Below are 18,757 nucleotides of genomic sequence, written 5' to 3'. Positions count from 1 at the left end.
AAGTTTGGTAGTTATTTTTCTCTTTGACATCTGGTGGGAGGGCGTTCCACAGGGCGGGCCACTAGAAGGCCCTCGGCACTGGACCTCAGTGTCCAGGCTGAATGATGGGGGTGGAGATGCTCCTTCAGGTACACTGGCTCCAGGTATGTTTCTGAGCACAATTCAAAGTGTTGGTGCTGATCTTTAACGCCCTAAATGGCTCCAGCCCTGTATCCCTGAAGGAGTGTCTCCACCTCCATCGTCCAACACCGACACTGAGATCCAGCTCCAAGGTCCTTCTGGTGGTTCCCTTATTGTGAGAGGTGAGGCTATAGGGAACCGAGCAGCAGGCCTTTTGGGGATTACCTTTTTGGTAATCCCAGCAGAATTCAACTGGACAGTTTGTGATTTTTAACAGACATCTGAAGGCAGCCCTGTTCAGGAAAGTTTTTAGTGTGTGATGTTGAATTGTGTTTTTACTATTTTTTTGTTGGGAGCCAGCCAGAGTGGGTAGGGCAACCCAGTCAGATGAGTGGCATAACAACAACAACAAACAACAACAACAATAAATGCCATGACTTCTGCTTGTGTCCCCCTCTCCTCCCCCCTGCACCCCCAAATGGATCTGGGGCAATCAGGAGAACCCCCAGAATGGATCTTGGGGCAAGACCAGGGGTATCACTCTATCTGGCGAGCTGGAAGGCTTGCACAGATATAAGAGTGCAATGTTGAATTTACCTCGTGTTTGTACTGTTTTATTGTTGTTAGCCGCCCTGAGCCCGGCTTCGGCTGGGGAGGGCGGGATATAAATAAAATTTATTATTATTATTATTACTAGTGTTTATTTAAAAAACTTACACCCCAAAGATATATGTTAAACCATAAGTTCCATGGTTCACAAAATTGTATTCTCCAGTAGGAGGGGGGCTGGTGACCATTTTGGAAAATGGTGTTGGCAAACTTACACCCCCCTATGCAGGATCCACTCTTTTATAAAATTATTAAATTATGTCACCAATATTGTTTTCAGCAATGACTTACCTATTAAAGTCTGTTACAGGGACTAGAGGACTACAGTTCCCAGACCTCCATCAGCCATTCTCCCCAAAAGTTTCCATTTGAAATTCCAGCAGCCATTAATAAATGAATAATCATATCCGTTTGGGGAATTTCAGCCTTCACATATCCAAATAAAGTAACAAGCAGGTCATAGGTTAAATTATATCCCGTCATTTCATTAATATTTTCCAAAACACTTTCCCAGAAAACGTGTGCTATATCTGTCTTCACATATCTGAACTTCCAAAATCTGTATTCTGCTCCTGGATAGAATTATATACAACGTAATCTTTTATGTGTCAAATACTACCTAATTTTTTTCTTAGTGGTAGTATTCACTTATTAGTGAGTTAATAGCATGCCTCATCTAAAAATAAAGTAATATATATTCATCCACTAATATACACTATTAAATGCTTTCAACATTGCTGGCTTCTTTCCATATCTAGTATAGTTTGAGTTACTTGAAAGTCTACTTGATCCCATACAAAACTGCCCAGGAATTAAGATGTGCCTCAGAGGCCTTGCTTTCTATCAACTTGTGAAATCAACCCAGCTGGTGAGCATGATAGATAGGGCCTTTTATGTGGCGGCTCCCAGATTGTGGAATTCTGTTTAGCTGTTTTATTAGGGAGAAATTCAGTGACAGATTGCTCTGTCAAGACAGGTATTTCTGCTTGTCTGATAGAATGATCTGCACTCCCCTCCCCTCGGCCTTGCTGTTCCAAGGGTTCACCCAGCCTCTTCCTTGAACCAGTTTGGAGGGCATGGGAGGAGTAGAGTTGGGAAAGGCTTGTATAATAGCATCAGTAGAGGATGGGTGATCCCAGAGTCACGAAGGAAAGCAAAAATAAAAAAAGTGTTGGACCCCATGGGAAGCAGATATTAAATGCACAATAGAAGCCAACAACTGGAAGAGAGTCTTTGGCAGAAGACAACCTTGGCAAAAGTAAAGAGCCACATTTAAATTAGTGCACCATTTGTACTATAAATCCCAGAGATTTCACAGGATGAACTAGCAATAGTCTTCCCAATGTTGGCATGACTAGAATCCTATTACTTTTGTGATCAGAATGCCCCAAAGTCCAGAGTTTCTGGACAGAGGATTTGGGGATAATTTCAGGCACTGTTTCTACTATTATTGCCCTGACCCAGTTCCAGCACTTTTGCCTAGTATGGAATGGGCAAGGCCATGGGGCCTTAAGAATGTCAGAGGCCATAAAGAGGCCCAAAGCTTCTTGTAGGTTGCAAACTGAGTCAGCAGAGCATGGGGAATTGTTTTATTGCAGAAGTAGACACACCACAATAGACTGGTTACCAAAAGTGAGTACAGTACTTATCTGAAAATGTGAGCATTATTTGTGTTTATCAGCAAATGAGCACTCACCCTCAGACCCCTGAAATAATGCAACCACAGGTTTTTATTGTTTAAATAAGGTTTGTAAAGAGAGAGAAAGAAAGAGAAGAGATTAAACGAAGAATCTGCTAAAATGGGGAGCCCTGAAATAGCCGGCCATCAGTTCAGGTGAAGAGGCACAACTTGTAGTACTGCTAAGGTAACTAGTTATATGGGAACATGTTTGTGCTGTTTTCTGGTTGGTTTTAATGCCGCTGCTGGTCCTTATTGGAGCTTACTTGGAAACATGCAGTAACCATTATATATTTTCTCTCTTAATTTGCTTGGATTCAATCTGGCACAAGGCCTACTTACATTTCTGGACTGCTGGATTGAAAAGGAGCTTCCTCCTTTTGTTTGCTGTTGGACCTATCTATGGCGGGACGAGTGTTTTGGAAACGAGAGCTGAAGTGTGTGTTTCTTTTGTTGTCATTGGAACGAGCGGCGTAAATTTGGGGGGAGTGGATTAAATCAAAGACACATATAGGAAAAGCCATCCAAGTAAAAAGAAAAGCCAGGAAGACTCATGTTTCATTCTCACTGCTGTTGTAAACCTGAGTGTAGATGACAGCAGAGCTCAGATGACCAAATACTTCTCCACAGAAAAAAGTTCCCTCCACCTTGAGAGCAAATGCATCAGAGAAATATATGACTCTCCAAATATGCAGTGGACTCCTCTGCCCCTCCCCAAAATTGTTTAGGGCATGCATCTCCACGTTAATAAATGTGCCATGCTAAATATCCATGCAACCCAGCTGCTGTGTATAAATGTGGTGTGTTTTGCTTTAGACTCGGTTTAATACAGCCACATATTTGGTGTCCAGGCTGGAGAGACTCCAGGAGGTGGGTTCCTTGGGCCTTCTTTTGTAGCATATGACATCATACCCTCCAAGTGTCATGACTCTCCAGGGAAAAGTCCTGGAATTAAAAAAGCCACCCTGGCTTCTGAATTGTTCCCAGAATGTCCCCATTTCCCCTGCAAGTGCTGCCACCACTGAGCTCAGGGAAGAGGGTGAGCTGGTGCTGGTCCCAAGTGGCAGCGGTGGTGGCAGCTGCTGCGAGGGAGCACCCCGTTGCCTCGCCACGCTCTCTCCACAGCTGCTGTTGCTGAGCAGCTCATAGTAGCCGCTGGAGGGCAGCAGGTGAGGAGGAGGCCCCAGGCAGAGGGCAGGAAGAAAAGGAGAGAGCAAGGAGGCTTGATTTCTTTCTTTTTTAATGCTTTATGCCTCCATGTCTAACATTTCCCCTTTCAAAAATTTATTTATTGGTGTGTTTTTTTCCTTTTTATAAGTCTACCAAAGAATAAAATAAAAATGGAATTAAGAGGTTTTCTCAGGACACTGGTGTAGTGCTGGTGGCACTCACCCTCCTGTGGGACCAGTATTAAGGTGGCAGAAAAGATACAGGTTGCAGCACAAAAGGGAGCAGACAAAATTGTCTGACGCAATGCAGGCACATGTATCTTTGCATGCTCCATTTAAAGCAGTGCTTTTTTTTTGAGGCGGTACGCACTAGTACGCTGCACCGCCATCTCCCCCCCCCCCATCTTGCCACCACTGTCTCAACCCTAGAGTCGTTTGCTACTGGACTTAATTATCAGGGGTCCCTTTACCTTTTTACCCACCAGAACAGAGGCACTTTGGCATGACCTATTTACAATTATCAGGCAGCTTCCTGGAAGGCGATATGGCGATTGTAAAAACGGTCACAACAAAGCACCTCTGGGAGGCCACGCCTATAGCCACAAGAAGCAGCAGCAATGATGGAGGAAGCAGCAAAAGTGTGAGTGGACGGGTGGGCAAGTGGCAGTGGGGTGGTGGTAGAGGCATGGTTGTGTAGCAGCACCTATTTTTCTTGGGGGCACCTATTTCAACACATATATTTCACCCCACATCTGATTTTGGATGGTGCCCACTCTGCTAGCAAGTACATTTGCTTTTTTGGGGGGGGGGGAGATTCCATCTTGCCACCTGAAATAGCTGATGCCCCTGATTACTTCCAGTTTCTTGCTGCTTCTGCTGCGGCGCTACTGTTTTTGTTGCCGTATCCCAGCATCCAAGAAGGGCACTGCTACATGCCCAAACCAACAGCTGACAAGGAGTTAACGCATGTGGTTGTGACAGGACAGCACAGTGAAAGCGGGCAATAGGAAAAGGATGCAATCAGCTTCAGTCTGCTTTAGAGGAAGTGTTTGCCTGGCACAAGAAGGCTGCGGGGAGGAAGGAGGTGTTTAATACTCATGCCTATCCACATATGAAGCAGCACAGAAAGGAGAAATCAGAAGGGTCAGCATTAAACGTGGTAGGTGCAGTTTCTTCATGGATATGGGGCAAATCCATAGAATTGAGGAATAAGGGACAGTTGAGTATGCTCTGAGCTTCCTCTGTAGATCACCTCTATCTTTGGTGTAGTAATGGAACACAAAAGTGTTGGGGAGAGTGGCTTCTCCACTGGTGACCATGACCTCAAGGCAAAAGGAAAAAGCAATATGCAATAATGGTCTGAGGTCAAATCCAAGGCAATCAAAAAAGCCAGCCCCCCCCCCCGAAGCGTGCCTACAACCAGTCTCTTATAGGCAGGGTGATTGGGTGCAGAAGTGAATGTGAAAAACTCGGAAACTGTGAATGGGGCTGGGGAGCTGTGAAGCCCCCAAGTCCAAACAAGGAAAATTGGGGGAAGGTTGGGGGTGGGGGGGTGGGGAATTGAATGAACAGTGAATGAACATTGTTCACAATAATAATGTTACTTCGGCATGCCAAAGCCCTCGGAGCAGAAATTGTGGGACTATGATTTAGAAGTCTAGTGCTGTACATACAATTCAGGGATCACGTCCACAAATGAAGAACCCGATGGGGAAGTTGCAAAAGTTGTAATTCAGTTTACTAAATCAAATGATTTGCTTGGCATAATTACGGCAAGGTAAACTCCTTATTATTTTATTTAGCATATACTGTATTCCTTTTTTGTTATTCCTTATACGTACTTTATTTCAATGGATTTAATCTGTTTTTTACTTTTTTGATGGCCTGTTGCCATGTATGCCAGTTTTCTCCTGTATTGAAAATTCCAGTAAAAATATAGTGTGGGTTTTTTTAATACAAAGGTTGTTCTTCAGAAAAACTGCATTCAAATAATACACTACTACAGTATAAAGGTCACAGCTAAATTGCTTTAAAAGGAGTTGGCCAGCTTATTTATGCCTAATTTGGGTGTCATGGATTTTAATAGGACAGCCTGATTTTTACTGGATTAAGTGCCTAGAGTATACAGTTTGTGGAAATGACATGCCAGAATCAATTCTGATTTAAGTTAAACAGGGAAAAACCTATTGAGATTTTATTAGCAACAATTAAAATTACATGCAAATGGCTAATTTTGTCTATGTTTTAGTATGCAGTTGCAGCTGAAGCCATCATCTAAAAATCTTTCATTATAATTTGTATGAATAAAAGAAATTATGTACGGTATATTACTTCATATAGTAAAGGTAATGGGACCCTTGACCATTAGGTCCAGTCATGGCCAACTCTGGGGTTGTGGTGCTCATCTCACTTTATTGGCCAAGGGAGCCGGCGTACAGCTTCCTGGTCATGTGGCCAGCATGACTAAGCCGCTTCTGGCGAACCAGAGCAGCGCATGGAAATGCCATTTACCTTCCCGCTGGAGTGGTACCTATTTATCTACTTGCACTTTGACGTGCTTTCGAACTGCTAGGTTGGCAGGAGCAGGGACCGAGCAACGGCGGCTCACCCCGCCGCAGGGATTTGACCCGTCGACCTTCTGATCGGCAAGCCCTAGGCTCTGTGGTTTAACCCACAGCGTCCCTATTCACTTCATATTCATATATATAATAAATATTTCTTGGGCATGAGCTGATGGGAAAGTCCCCTTCATAAGTCCCACTGAAACACATAGAAACCCTGCTCATACATTTCCCATTGAATTGGACAGTAACCAAGTTGTATATAGCAGCCCTGCTTCAGATAGTACATTAATTAATTAATTAATTAATTAATTAATTAATTAGTTAATTAGTCGCTTTGTCTTGCCCAGGGCAACCCAAAGTGACTTACAACCAAGCCAGCAGTTCCAAATCCACACACACAGGCAACCCGAAAGGCCAGGTGAGGTCACAGTCCAAAAAGGCAGGTTCCAGGAACAGTCTAAAGGCAACACAAGAGACAAGATGCAATAATGGTCTGAGGTCAAATCCAAGGCAATCAAAGCACCAACTAACCAACATAGCGGTTGGCTGGTACAAGAAAAGGAACTGAAGGCTTTTAGCCATGTGCCCCAGAGCCTCACCCTGACCACAGCTGGAGGCCATCTGGGCTGCCTAAGCTTGGTCTACTTGTGTGGAGTAGCACAAGGGACCTTGGTCTTCAAGCAGGCACTCTGGCATCTGACTGCTTCTGTGCCTTTACGAGTGAATGTTCTCTTAGGTTTGGGGGAAGCTCAATCCTGGCCTCGGTATCTGAGCCAGAGCCTGCTGTGTCTTGGGGAAGGGGCTGAAACACCCTGAAGGGTCTGGCATGTCTCCCTGTCCCCCTGCAATGTTGGCCTTGGGGTGCTCTGAAGGAGACTCCTCCAGCAGGGTCATGACTCGTGGCTTAGGAAGGTGGCGGCAGCAGCGGCAGACATATGCTTAGAATTAAGGAGCAGGGCAACTCAAAGTGCACCTTAGCACTGGAATCTTTTTTCAGTACAAGAACTGATATGTGGGGGGGGATCTGTTCCAGGTTTCCTCCAACCTTCCTTTATTTCAGCAGCCTGATTTTCGGGTGTGTATGTGAGCAAAAGCTGTTGTTGCTACTGTTAAGCAACTGGAAAGCATAAATCCCTGGAGGTGGTTTGCTGAATATTCCCTAGAGATCTACCAGTAGATGCTGAGCTACCTTCCACCCACCCCCAGTATAGACTGCAGCCCCATCTGCACTCTGCAGTTAAACCTGTGTCATACCACTTTAAACAGTCATGCTTTCCCTCAAGAAAACTTGGGAGCTATAGTTTGTTGAGGGTGCTGAGAGCAGCAGCTATCACTATTCCCCTCACAGAGCTACAGTCCTCAGAGTAGTTTAACAAAAAAATCCCTCTTCCCAAGTGTGGAGTCAGGACTGTTTAAAGTGGCATAAGACTGTTTAAAATGTGTTGGATGGAACTGCATCCATTAAAAAATATAGGCAGTCTTATTATTTATAAATGGCTAGTCTTAGAGTCTGCTGTAGATGTTTCAACCTCTTCCTAAATTTCTGGAGAGAAAATTTATGTTGCTGGGAAGAAAGATACAGCGTGAGGTATTCTGGGGGCCTGGTTGAGTGAAGTTTTAGAACGTCAGAACCTAAAAGGAGTCTCCAGGATCAGGCCAGGGCCCCATCCAGCCCAGCATTGCTGTTGTGCTGCAAGACATCCCTCCTGCCCTGAGGACTGCCTAAATTCCAAGAATAAAAGGAATGACAACTAGCGTTTGGGTAAAATCAGGTCACAGCTTTGTTGACTACAGATGTAAGAGGTTTGAGAGAAGGATTTGCATTTGGGGTCAACCAGAAGTGAAGGAGTAGCTCCCCCGATGGATTGTACCTGGAGAGAGCTGTGGCCCCTCGCCCCCGCCTGGGCGTCCAGACAGAGGCTGGATATAGACACCTCAAAGAAGCGTTTCGGCTTAAAGCGTTGTAAATTTAACCAGGGAAAACGGATAGAGAAAAACGGAACTCCACATCAACTTCTGGTGGCACAATGTTATATCACATATACAGCGCATATAAATTGCTTTTTCTGTACCAGTCTAGCTGAGTCCAGAAGCATCTTTCCTGGCCCTCCATTTTCAGAGGGGCAGGCAGGGGCTACAACCTCCCCTCTCTCCTCTGTCCAAGACTACGCCTACCCATTGCCTATACCACCAAAGTTGTGATGGTTGCTGTGAGGGTGGCAAAAACCAGAAGGGAGGAGCCATTTTGCCAGCTGGGAAAATTCCAGCCTGGCCCCAAATACAGCATCTGACAATGCTATAGGAAGGTCCAGCAGAACAACATGTAGCAACAATATAGGGAGCGAGGGAAACAAGTTTTTAAAATACCTGGTTCTATTGCTGTGAGGGATAACCGAAGATCACCTCTGTCCTTATGTTAAGGCGATTCCGCTTTAGGCTGAGTAAATAATCAACACGACTGAAACCTGATTGTACCAAATACAAAGTAGGAAATACCATGAAATACAATTTTACTTTATCCCAAAGCTGTGGAAATTTTTTAGATACAGTGGTACCTCAGGTTACATACGCTTCAGGTACATACCGTATGCTTCAGGTTACAGGCTCCGCTAACCCAGAAATAGTACCTCAGGTTAAGAACTTTGCTTCAGGATGAGAACAGAAATCGTGCTCTGGCGGCACGGCAGCAGCAGGAGGCCCCATTAGCTAAAGTGGTGCTTCAGGTTAAGAACAGTTTCAGGTTAAGAATGGACCTCCAGAACGAATTAAGTACTTAACCCGAAGTACCACTGTATTGTACTCTTTGTCCAAAAATGGCGTTTTTCTTGACAGAAAGTTACTTTGGCTGCTTTGTTGCTCTGTAGCAGCCAAATGATCGCTCCTTGCAAAGAAACATCAGCGCCAGCAGCATTCACAGGACTTGTTTCTGGTCATCAGGCACAGGGGCAACATTGAGAGAGAAACACATAAAAGCATAAATTTTTATGTTATTGTATGTTGTATAAATTATAAAAAATTTAAATAAAACATGTTCTATTTACATATGGAACATTTACGGTAAATAGCCTCTGTTGACGGGGGGGGGGGGGGGCAGGAAGGGGCCGGAGTTGGAAAAAGGTTGAGGAGAACTGCCTTAATCCTTTGCACCAGCAAAGCCCTCCTGAGCCACAGTAGCGCCTCACAGACTTTCAAAAGCATCTGCACAGCACAGTTGCTAATTGTGTGGATGTTGCTACATATAGTTTGACCCTTGAAAGGCAATTTTGGCTGGATTGTATAAGGAGGCTTATGAATTTGCATTTAAAATTGTATGCACGTTTTGAATTTGCATTTAAAATTGTATGCACGTTGTCACTTTAACAGCAAATCTGTATCCTCAAACAGGGTGTAACCAGCAGAAGATTGTGGTCTACAGGAACAGATGACCACATGCTGCTGTTTACTATCATTAGTTGTGGTAAGTATTTATGAAATTTACTGGAAAAAAATGTCATTTTTGCTATTACTTTGACCTTGCCAAGGAAGGATATGAAGCAACCCTGGGGATGGGAAGAGTTGTGCAAGCAGAAATATGTTTGAGGCTGCCTGGCTTCTGCTGTTCTCACCATTCCAAATGGAAACTAGAATGCTTCATTGGCAATCCCATTAAAACAAGTGCCCTGTAAGACCACGCCAAGAAGAATCTCCTGGTATAGTCACAATAGGAAAATATTGCAGGTGGCACAAAACCGTAAAAAGTTCCAATCTAGCCCTTCTTTTGAAGAAAATACTTATTGACTAATGTAATTTTGCTAAGTTCTTTGTCCAAAGCAGTCCTTAATGTGGTTTCCAGGAGAAAAGATTAACAATTCCCTCCACCAGTAGAAGGTCCTTGCTACACTCCAAATATGCCTCTCCTACTAGGCTAGCTGCTCCCTCCTTCAACTGCACCTCTTTAATTTCTGTTTGATTTTCAACTGTTAGGGTCAGTTCAAAAGTGCCACCTCTTCCTTTTGAGCATGGAGTCTGTTCTGCAGAATGCCTTGTCCTCTGTGGCTGCTAGTTTTAAGTTATCTAGTGCTTCTAATAAGAACAGGCCAGCTGTATTCATCACCATTTGTGTACTCAGGATGCTTGTCTGCAATTGCAGCCTTTCCCTAATTATCCTTCTTGCTCTGGCAGGGATATTTTCTTCTGTGGGGGCCTGGACTTACCACTATGGGCAGACGCCCCCGAGCAACTGGGACATGGCAAGGAGATTTTGCCAGCAGCACTATACTGACCTAGTAGCAATCCAAAACAAAGAAGAAATTGCCTATCTCAATGCTACCATTCCATACTACCGCACGTACTACTGGATTGGGATCCGGAAGATTAAGAATGTTTGGACCTGGGTTGGAACGGGCAAGATCCTGACAAAGGAAGCAGAAAACTGGGCGTCTCGGGAACCCAACAACAGGCGGTCTGGAGAGGACTGTGTTGAGATATACATTAAAAGGCCTGTGGAATCTGGAAAATGGAATGATGAACGTTGTACTAACAAGAAACGGCCACTGTGCTACCAAGGTAATGAAAGCACCCCGTATTGTGTCATAGCTGTGGAATACCAACAGCTAGGAATGGAAGGGAATGATCAGTTTTGGTTCTCTTAGGACTCAGCTAGATTGGTAAAGAAAAAGCGATTTATATGCACTGTGGAGTCCTGTTTTTCCCTTCCAGATTTCCCTGTTTAAATTTACAATGCGTTTAACTGAAACTCTTATATGATGTGTCTAGATCCAGCCTTAGTTTCTTATTTTTCCAATATAATATTCAGTTCTCCACATTTTGCAGCAATTTGTGAATTTTATTCTTGAAGACTCCTCATGAAAATTCACCAGCATTTCAGTGAGAATTTCTCATAATACTGTAAACACATTTTTATATGCAGTTTTAACATATGTACACATTTCTGCATATAACATATGTACACATTATATTTCCTGGTATAATGTGTTTCTGTATGTTTGTTTCACTCCTATCTTCACTTGTATGCACGCTTTCCCCTCTCAACATTGTTTCGTTGCAGAATGGCACTATAATGGCCAGGCCACCTTGCCGCCTCTTCTGCTTGAACTTTTTCTGTTCTGCACTGTAAACAGCAGCCTGAGATCTGGAAATTAAGCAAGCACAGCTTATTCTGAGTCCGCATATGGAGATATTCTTTCCTGTGCAGTATAAGGTGCAGGACCCTGATATATTTGCAGCACATCTTGGAACCATAGAAATGTAGGGCTGGAAGGGTCACCAAGGGCCATTTAGTCCAACCCCCTGCATTGTATGAACCACAGCTAAAGAATCCCTGATGGATGGCTAGCCAACCTCTCTTGGGAAACCTCCAATGATGGTTTCACCACCTTCCGAGAGAGTCTGCTCCACCATTGAACAGATTTTACCCCCTGAAAGTTATTCTTAATGTTTAGCTGGAATCTCCTTTAGGAACAAAGCTGAATTTGGATGTGAAAATATGTGACCCGATTTCTGGCATGACTTTTGGTACTGCTTTAGAGGTGTGGATCAATCTATCATTTTCTTTTTCCTTTTCAGATATTGCTAAGTGAAAATGGACAAACATGAACCCTGTATTGGCAAAAACAGGCATCTATAAGTGCGACCGTTTGTTCAAAAGCAAGCTAGTGTATTTGACGAGAGATTAGAGCAGATCCACACCATAAATTTAAAGTATATTCAATGCAGTTTTAAAGCATATGACTTCCCCTCAAGGAATCCTAGGAACGGTAGCTTGTTGAGGGTGCTGGGATTTGTAGCTTTGTGAGGGGGGAACTACAGTTCCCAGGGTTCTTTGGGGAAAGTTGCATGATTTAAAAGTGTGGTGTGGAACAGCCTGTAGACTTTGATTTTGTCCAGACTTGGAGCTCTTTAGTAGAACATGAAGCAGAATCAGCCCTGAGTACTGAACTCTGCAGAATGGGTCCACAGCTCCCTTCTGTTAAGAGTAGCTTGATGCCAAAGATGCTTGTATCTTTGAAGAGCTGGTTAGAGGAGGAAATTTTTAATATGCATAGCTTTGTTCACACTACAAGGCTGACCTGCTCTTGCCTGTTCTGTGCAGTTATTAAAGTCCTTCTTGGGCTTTAGCTAGTCTGCCATTAGTTTTTCATTTTTACTTGAATAAAATATGGGGGGAGGCAGTTAAGCCCCGCCCTACGTAACTGATCACAAGATGCAGAGTGCACACACCATTTGAATGGCAGTGGCTATCAAATATTTTATTGGGGGTCCAAAAGGGACCCCAACCCCTAGGAGTTGACTCCTATGTTTGCAGGGAATGGCTGCAACTGGACTAAACACAGGAGAAACTGGCCTCCATTTTCTCACATCGACACTACAGAATGAAATAGGCTGCTAACTCTCTTCTCCAAAGAGATCCTGGCAACTGCAGTTCTGTGTTCCCTTGGGAGTAGAGCTTAAGTTTCAAGAGATGGCGCAACTCTAACCCACTTCTCTCTTCTGTGCAGCTTCCTGCCAGCCTTCCTCCTGCAGTCAGCATGGGGAGTGTGTGGAGACCATTGGGAATTATACCTGCCAATGTTATCCTGGCTTCTATGGGCCAGAGTGTGAATATGGTGAGTCTTCTAACAACCCAAGGACCAGAACCATGGCTGGGGGGTGGATACTTGTTACGTGCTGACAAAACATATAAGAATAATTAGCGCTTGAGTTAAATGTTCTGACAGGCCCTCCAAGTGCCCCTATTTTCCAGGGATGTCCCTGATTTGGAGAAGCCGTCCCAGTTTCTGATTTGATCCTGGAATGTCCCACTTTTCCTTAGGATGTCCCTATTTTCAGTGGAGAAATGCTGGAGGGTATGTTGTTATCTGACCCCTGAACCATCTGAAGGCAATCCTGTATAGGAAAGTTTTTTTTAATGTTTTATGTTTTATTACGTTTTAATATATGTTGGAAGCTGCCCGGAGTGGCTGGGGCAACCCAGTAAGATGTGTGGGGTATAAATAGTAAAGTTATCATAATGGAATGGGATGTCCCTATTTTCATTGGAAAAATGTTGGAGGGTATGGTCCTGAGTGCTTCACGTACGCTTTCCTGTAAGGAAGGCCAGTGTGATCCCCATTTGAGAGCAAGGGGGGCTTCCTTCAGGGCCTTCTAGTGAATTAATGGCTAAGCTGAATTTTGAACCTGGGACTATCTGATTTTCCACTTAGTCTCTTGATCACCACAAAATACAAAATTTACATTTATTTCTCTTGTATATCTTTTAAGAGGTTTTCCCGTGAATAACTTTTTGCTGAGCAAGAGAAACTGCTCCTCTTCAAGGCTTCTTTCCAGTTCTTGGCTTTTCTTGAGGTTTGAACTGGTGCTACCTTCTTTACTTAAAGGACATTCAGAGGGCTTTGTCCATTCACAGTATGAAGCTTATGTGATGAAACCAGGAGCATCTTTTGCAAAGCCTCCTATTTTGTCAGCTTTCTTCCTGTGCAGATTATTGTTCTATGCTGCTAACTTATAGTGTGTGTGTGTGTGTGTGTTTTTAAAAGAAGCTAAAGTGTTTTGGCTTTCCCCCCAGTATCCTGAGAATTGTACTTTGAGGCTGCTGACATCTCCGCCCCCCCCCCGCCCCCCTTCATGAAACTAGAGTAGCCAGAATTCTCTGGAAAGAGGAAATCATTTTTAAAACTAGTTTACATTTGTAGTGTAGCTCTGCCCCCAAAGGAAGCACACCGGAATGTGATAACAAAGATTGCTCTGTGAGAAATGTTTAGCCCTGTTGTGTTGACTGACATGCATCACAAATAACATTACTGCCCAGCTCAATATAATTTTCCTTTGAAACATCTATGTTGGAAGCCATGCCAGGGCTTTTAAGTCTAGCAACAAAATGTACAATTTCTCCTCAGCCACTCTTGGCCCTGGTTTGGGGGAATCAAAAGGGTAAGTTTGGCCTGTTTCCATGAGGAGAAAACTCACCTCTGAATTGTACTTTATATTGTGAATGGAGGCTCACATGGATGGTGGCTCTTCCACACAAAATATATAGAACTAGATATTGGATTCTAGTTGAGTCTTTTCCCTGATGTGCCAGTTTTCTATAATAGCGAGGGTTTTTAAAAATATATATCAGCCATGCAAGTCTTAACCTGTAGTTTGAAGTGGTCTTGCTCAAAGATGCAGGTTTACTGTCTCAGTGAAAGGTGTGCCTCAGTTGTGTGAATAAGCCTGTGTACCCAACGTGCCTTTAAAGCACATCTGAAGCACACTCCCCACCCTCAACAAAATATAATTCTGGGCACCGTAGTTTGTTAAGAGTTGCTGGAATTGTAACTCTGTGTAACTGCACTGTCTAGAATTCTTCGAGCGAAAGGATGTACTTTGAATGTATTTTAAAGGTATTGTGTGTATGCAGCCTGAGAGCTAAACCAGAGGAATCAAGGTATCCAAATAGGAGCAGGGATAATCTCGAGTGGAGAAGCCTTAGGAAGGGGAGATGGTGCTTTAACTCTTCCCCCATCCACCCTTTCCTACCCACTGCTCTGGCAGACACACATATGAGAAATCCAGCTTTCTAGACCTCAGGATTTCCAGCTTACTACTGATTTTGCTCTACTGAGTTTAGCTGTAGCCTGATATGCTGAAAACAACAAAGCTTTTTTCCCAGAAAGCTGTTCTAGAGACACTGAATCTGGTGGGGGGAAGTAGCTTCCATCCTAAGTTTCTGCATGAAACTTTGAAGTGGATGTACTAATAAGTGATGGATATAGCAAAAGCATGTCTCCCCTCCTCATTTGCCCCAAGGTGGCTGCCTTGCACCTAGTAGAAATGGGCAGAGCCTAAATTATAACCTTCTTGCTTAGGCTCTATATAGACATTCCAGAAAGATAGCATGCTGTCAGCAACACTGAGATGCAAAGTGCATATTTGAAATTAAAAGGAGACTTAGAAATGGATGGGTGAAAATGCTGACCTAAATACTCAGGAGCCAACTCCACAGCTCACTGGAGCCATTCTTTTCCTTATCCACTTTCCCAGGGTAAGCGCCACTGAACTGAATGCAGGTTGCTTCTTGCAAATGTGTCTTGTAATATATCCAGTGAAATATATCTGTCTTTTAAATATACGGTAACTTTTATTTGAGTTTTAGGGGTGTGGTTTGAGGGGAAAGGGGTCAACCCCCCCCCATACACTGTTGTTCATGTCCCCAGAAAAACTTGTCTGGTCCTGCACCTAAGGCAGAATAGGGCCACCATGATAAATTCCTGATGGTTGAGTTAGTCACTCATCTTTACCACCACTAAGTGGTACTTTAACTCAAGTTGGCCAGACCATGCTTTGGGAGAGAATTAAATTCTGGTTGCTGTGTTGGCTTCAAAGAAACACAAGGTCTGAAAGGATTGGTCTTATAAGTGAGTGAGGAAGGGTTCGGGCAACAAATGTTTCAGCTCCACAATCTCTTTCAAAGGAGAGGTTAGAAACACATTTGCTGATGGTAGTGTTGGCATAACCTGGTATTTTCAATGTCTCCATTTAGTTGTGAAATGCAAGGACTTGGATGCTGCACTTAGACCACTGCGCATGAACTGCAGTCATCCTCTGGGGAACTTCAGTTATAACTCCAGCTGTGGCTTCAGTTGTGATGAAGGATTTGAAATGAATGGCCTGGCCACTTTGCAGTGCTTGCCGTCTGGGAGCTGGTCAGCAGAGATACCGCAGTGTGTAGGTATGTGCTGTTATGGTGGGTGCCAGGTGTTTTTTTTTTCCCCCATGTAGATATTTATTGATTTTACAAGAAAAAGAACACGTGAAGAATCAAGAAAAAAGAACATAACTGTATACAAAATACGGTAAAACGAAAAAAAAAAGAAAAAGACAACAAAAAAGAATAATAAAAAAAAAGAATATGCACAATAAAGGAAATTTTTCAGCTATAATTTTACATTATCATCTCTTTTTGTGGACTTCCTTCAGCTCGTCCGTAAATCTTCCATAATCAAAATCAACATTACGCATTCCCTGATCTGCATTGCCATTGTACATTTCTCTTCATCCCTTTTCATTAGACAATAACTCTTAGTCTTTCACAGTGCTTCTCTGAATCCCCTTAACGTTATTTGCCCTTTACTGATATATTCCAGGTAATCTACATACTTTCCCCAATCCTTGATGAACTTTTGGTCTCTTAGGTGTCTAATCTTTCCCGTCAGCCTATCCAAGTCCGCGTAGTCTAATAACTTTGACCTCCACTCCTCTATTGTTGGCATTTCCTGTTTTTTCCAATCTTTAGCTAAGGTTATCCTTGCTGCTGTGACTGCGTAGTATACAAATTTATGATCTTTCTTTTTTATTTCATTCCCTAATATCCCTAGCAGGAAGATTTCCGGTTTTTTTGTAAATGTATATTTTAGAACCTTCTTTAACTCCGTGTATATTTTTTCCCAGAATTCTCTCACTTTCCCACACTCCCACCACATGTGGTAAAAGGAGCCCTCTCTCTCTTGGCATTTCCAGCATTTGCTGTCTACTTTGTATATTTTCGATAGTTTCGCAGGTGTTATATACCACCTGTAGAACATCTTCATGACATTCTCTTTCACCGTTATACACGCCGTAAAGTCCAGACCCTCTTTCCATAAGTTCTCCCAGTCCTCAAATTGTATGTTGTGACCCACATCTTTAGCCTCCAGGTGTTAACGCAAGTGTGGCAGTTGCCAAGGTCCAGAAACTGGCAAGAGGCCCACTGAGCCAAGCACTGTTGTAATAATTCCACACACCCCACCAGCCCACGCACTTTGCCCAGAAAACAAACATCCATTTTTGCATGGATCAAAACTGAAAAGCAGTAAGCATAAACAGGATGGTAGAAAAACTCACCATTTATTATAAATTTATAATTTATTATAATAAGTAATGCAGCAATGTCGCTACAAATATATATGCTCCAGAGTCTCATTTTAGCATTCACAAATACAAGTGAAGTCCACTTTGGGTTACATTAATAAATATCATATGCCCACATTAAGACGTAAGACAGTGACTGTGCTTTCTGTATGCATTTGGCTGAAGTTGGGTGGGGGGAATGAGAGAAAGGTTAACATTAAAACAATAAATGTGAATGGGGGTTAATGGCTAACATAATCACCTCAACTGTGAATAAATGAGACAGAAGTTAATGTGAATGTACATTTCAGCAGACAGTTAAGATTAAATGTTGGTGATGGCAGCAGCTGACTAAACTGTACGGGAATAAATGTCATCATATTTTTAAAAAATCTGGTTTTTAATTGGAAAATGAATAAAAATTATTTACAAAAAAATAAATAAATTCTACCTGCCCCCTAAAATAAAAAAAAGCAGTACTGGAGGAATCTTCAGAAAGTCGCTGCAAGCAAGACCACTTCACAAAAGAGAGTGGACAAGCAGGTTACAGGCCAGTTCAGTGCTCAGGCCGCTTGTAGTGCATTTCACAACCATCCCTAGTTGCAGGAGATATTCCTAGTGGAATTGTTGTTGTTGTTGTTGTTCCCCTCCTTTTCCCCTGACAAAACTCAAGGCAGCTCACAGATAAACAGGTGCATGCAGTAGGGTGTGCCTGTTTCATGTGTGCAAGCTGTGTGGCGTGCACATGACACATCAACAACATGTGGCATGCTGACATCGCCCAGCCCCCTAAATTGTGGGGGCAAGGGGGCGCACTTGCAGATAAAACGAGCAATAAGTAAGTAGTCCATCTTCAGTCCATGTCCTTCATAACCAGAGTCCTGATCTTCTAGTTTTCAATGTTTGATATGTTATTGTGTTTTTAAAATTATGTTGGGAGTTGCCCAGAGTGGCTGGGGAAACCCAACCAAATGGGTGGCATTAATAATAATAATAATAATAATAATAATAATAATAGCCAATTCCCATCATGCATAGCGCACATGTGCCTGATTGAATCCTCCCTTCTCTGTTCCTTAGCTGTCCAGTGCTGGCCATTAAGAACCCCTGTTCATGGAGACCTCATCTGCTCTCACAGGAAATTTCAGTACCAGACTAGCTGCAACTTTAGCTGTGCAGAGGGCTTTCTGCTAAGTGGAGTGGAGACCACTAGATGTGAAGCATCTGGAGTATGGAGTTCCCTGGAGCCAATATGTCAAGGTTCAGTTTTCTTCTAAATCCCATTCTGATATTATTGTCTCAGAACTCTGTAGTACTTAGAGGGTGTACGATGAATATATTTGGAGATCCAGCTGTTGGCTATCAAATGCCAAGACCAGAAGTATATGTTGACCTGGAAAACCAATTTAGATGCATGGAATAAACATTTTGTACATCGCTTTCATAAACCTGGAGATACCAAATTACTGTTGGTGGTCATATTGCATTTAGGGTTGTTAACTCCTCCCCCCCCCCCTCTTTCTTTTTGCTAATCCTGCCCTGTGCCGTTTGCAGCAGCCTGACTTGAAAGCAGGAATGTTTCCTGGTTTAGAGATATGGAAAGTTTCAATTCCTTGTTTTCTGCATATCAGGCTGCTGTTTTAAGGCACAAAACAAGTAAAAAGTGAGAGCCTTAACTTATCTGATTCTAAAAATCAATCTATATACTGTATCTATATCTTCAAAAACAAAGGGATTATGTGGTAGGA

The 18,757-nt window shown here is 43.1% G+C and overlaps 1 protein-coding gene across 4 annotated transcripts in view; it reads left to right on the top strand.

The window, feature by feature from the left end:
- The first annotated feature begins 2,277 nt into the window (after window positions 1–2,277).
- Window positions 2,278–18,757, top strand: part of SELP (selectin P) — a 35,574-nt gene continuing 19,094 nt past the window's right edge. For 3 of the 4 annotated variants that reach the window (XM_077928196.1, XM_077928197.1, XM_028732302.2), the window contains exons 1-6: window positions 4,584–4,735; window positions 9,525–9,597; window positions 10,302–10,685; window positions 12,638–12,745; window positions 15,664–15,852; window positions 18,090–18,269. In XM_077928196.1, coding sequence (XP_077784322.1) covers window positions 4,688–4,735; window positions 9,525–9,597; window positions 10,302–10,685; window positions 12,638–12,745; window positions 15,664–15,852; window positions 18,090–18,269 — 982 coding nt within the window. In that variant the 5' untranslated portion in view covers window positions 4,584–4,687. Of the gene's footprint in view, window positions 2,362–2,475; window positions 2,595–4,583; window positions 4,736–9,524; window positions 9,598–10,301; window positions 10,686–12,637; window positions 12,746–15,663; window positions 15,853–18,089; window positions 18,270–18,757 lie in introns of those variants that run through there. The other variant, XM_077928195.1, reaches the window with a different exon arrangement.

The sequence above is a fragment of the Podarcis muralis genome, chromosome 5 (genome assembly GCF_964188315.1).
Source record: "Podarcis muralis chromosome 5, rPodMur119.hap1.1, whole genome shotgun sequence".
NCBI lineage: Eukaryota > Metazoa > Chordata > Lepidosauria > Squamata > Lacertidae > Podarcis > Podarcis muralis.
Note: the sequence above shows the minus strand (reverse complement) of the source record. Positions and strands in the feature narration are given on the sequence as shown.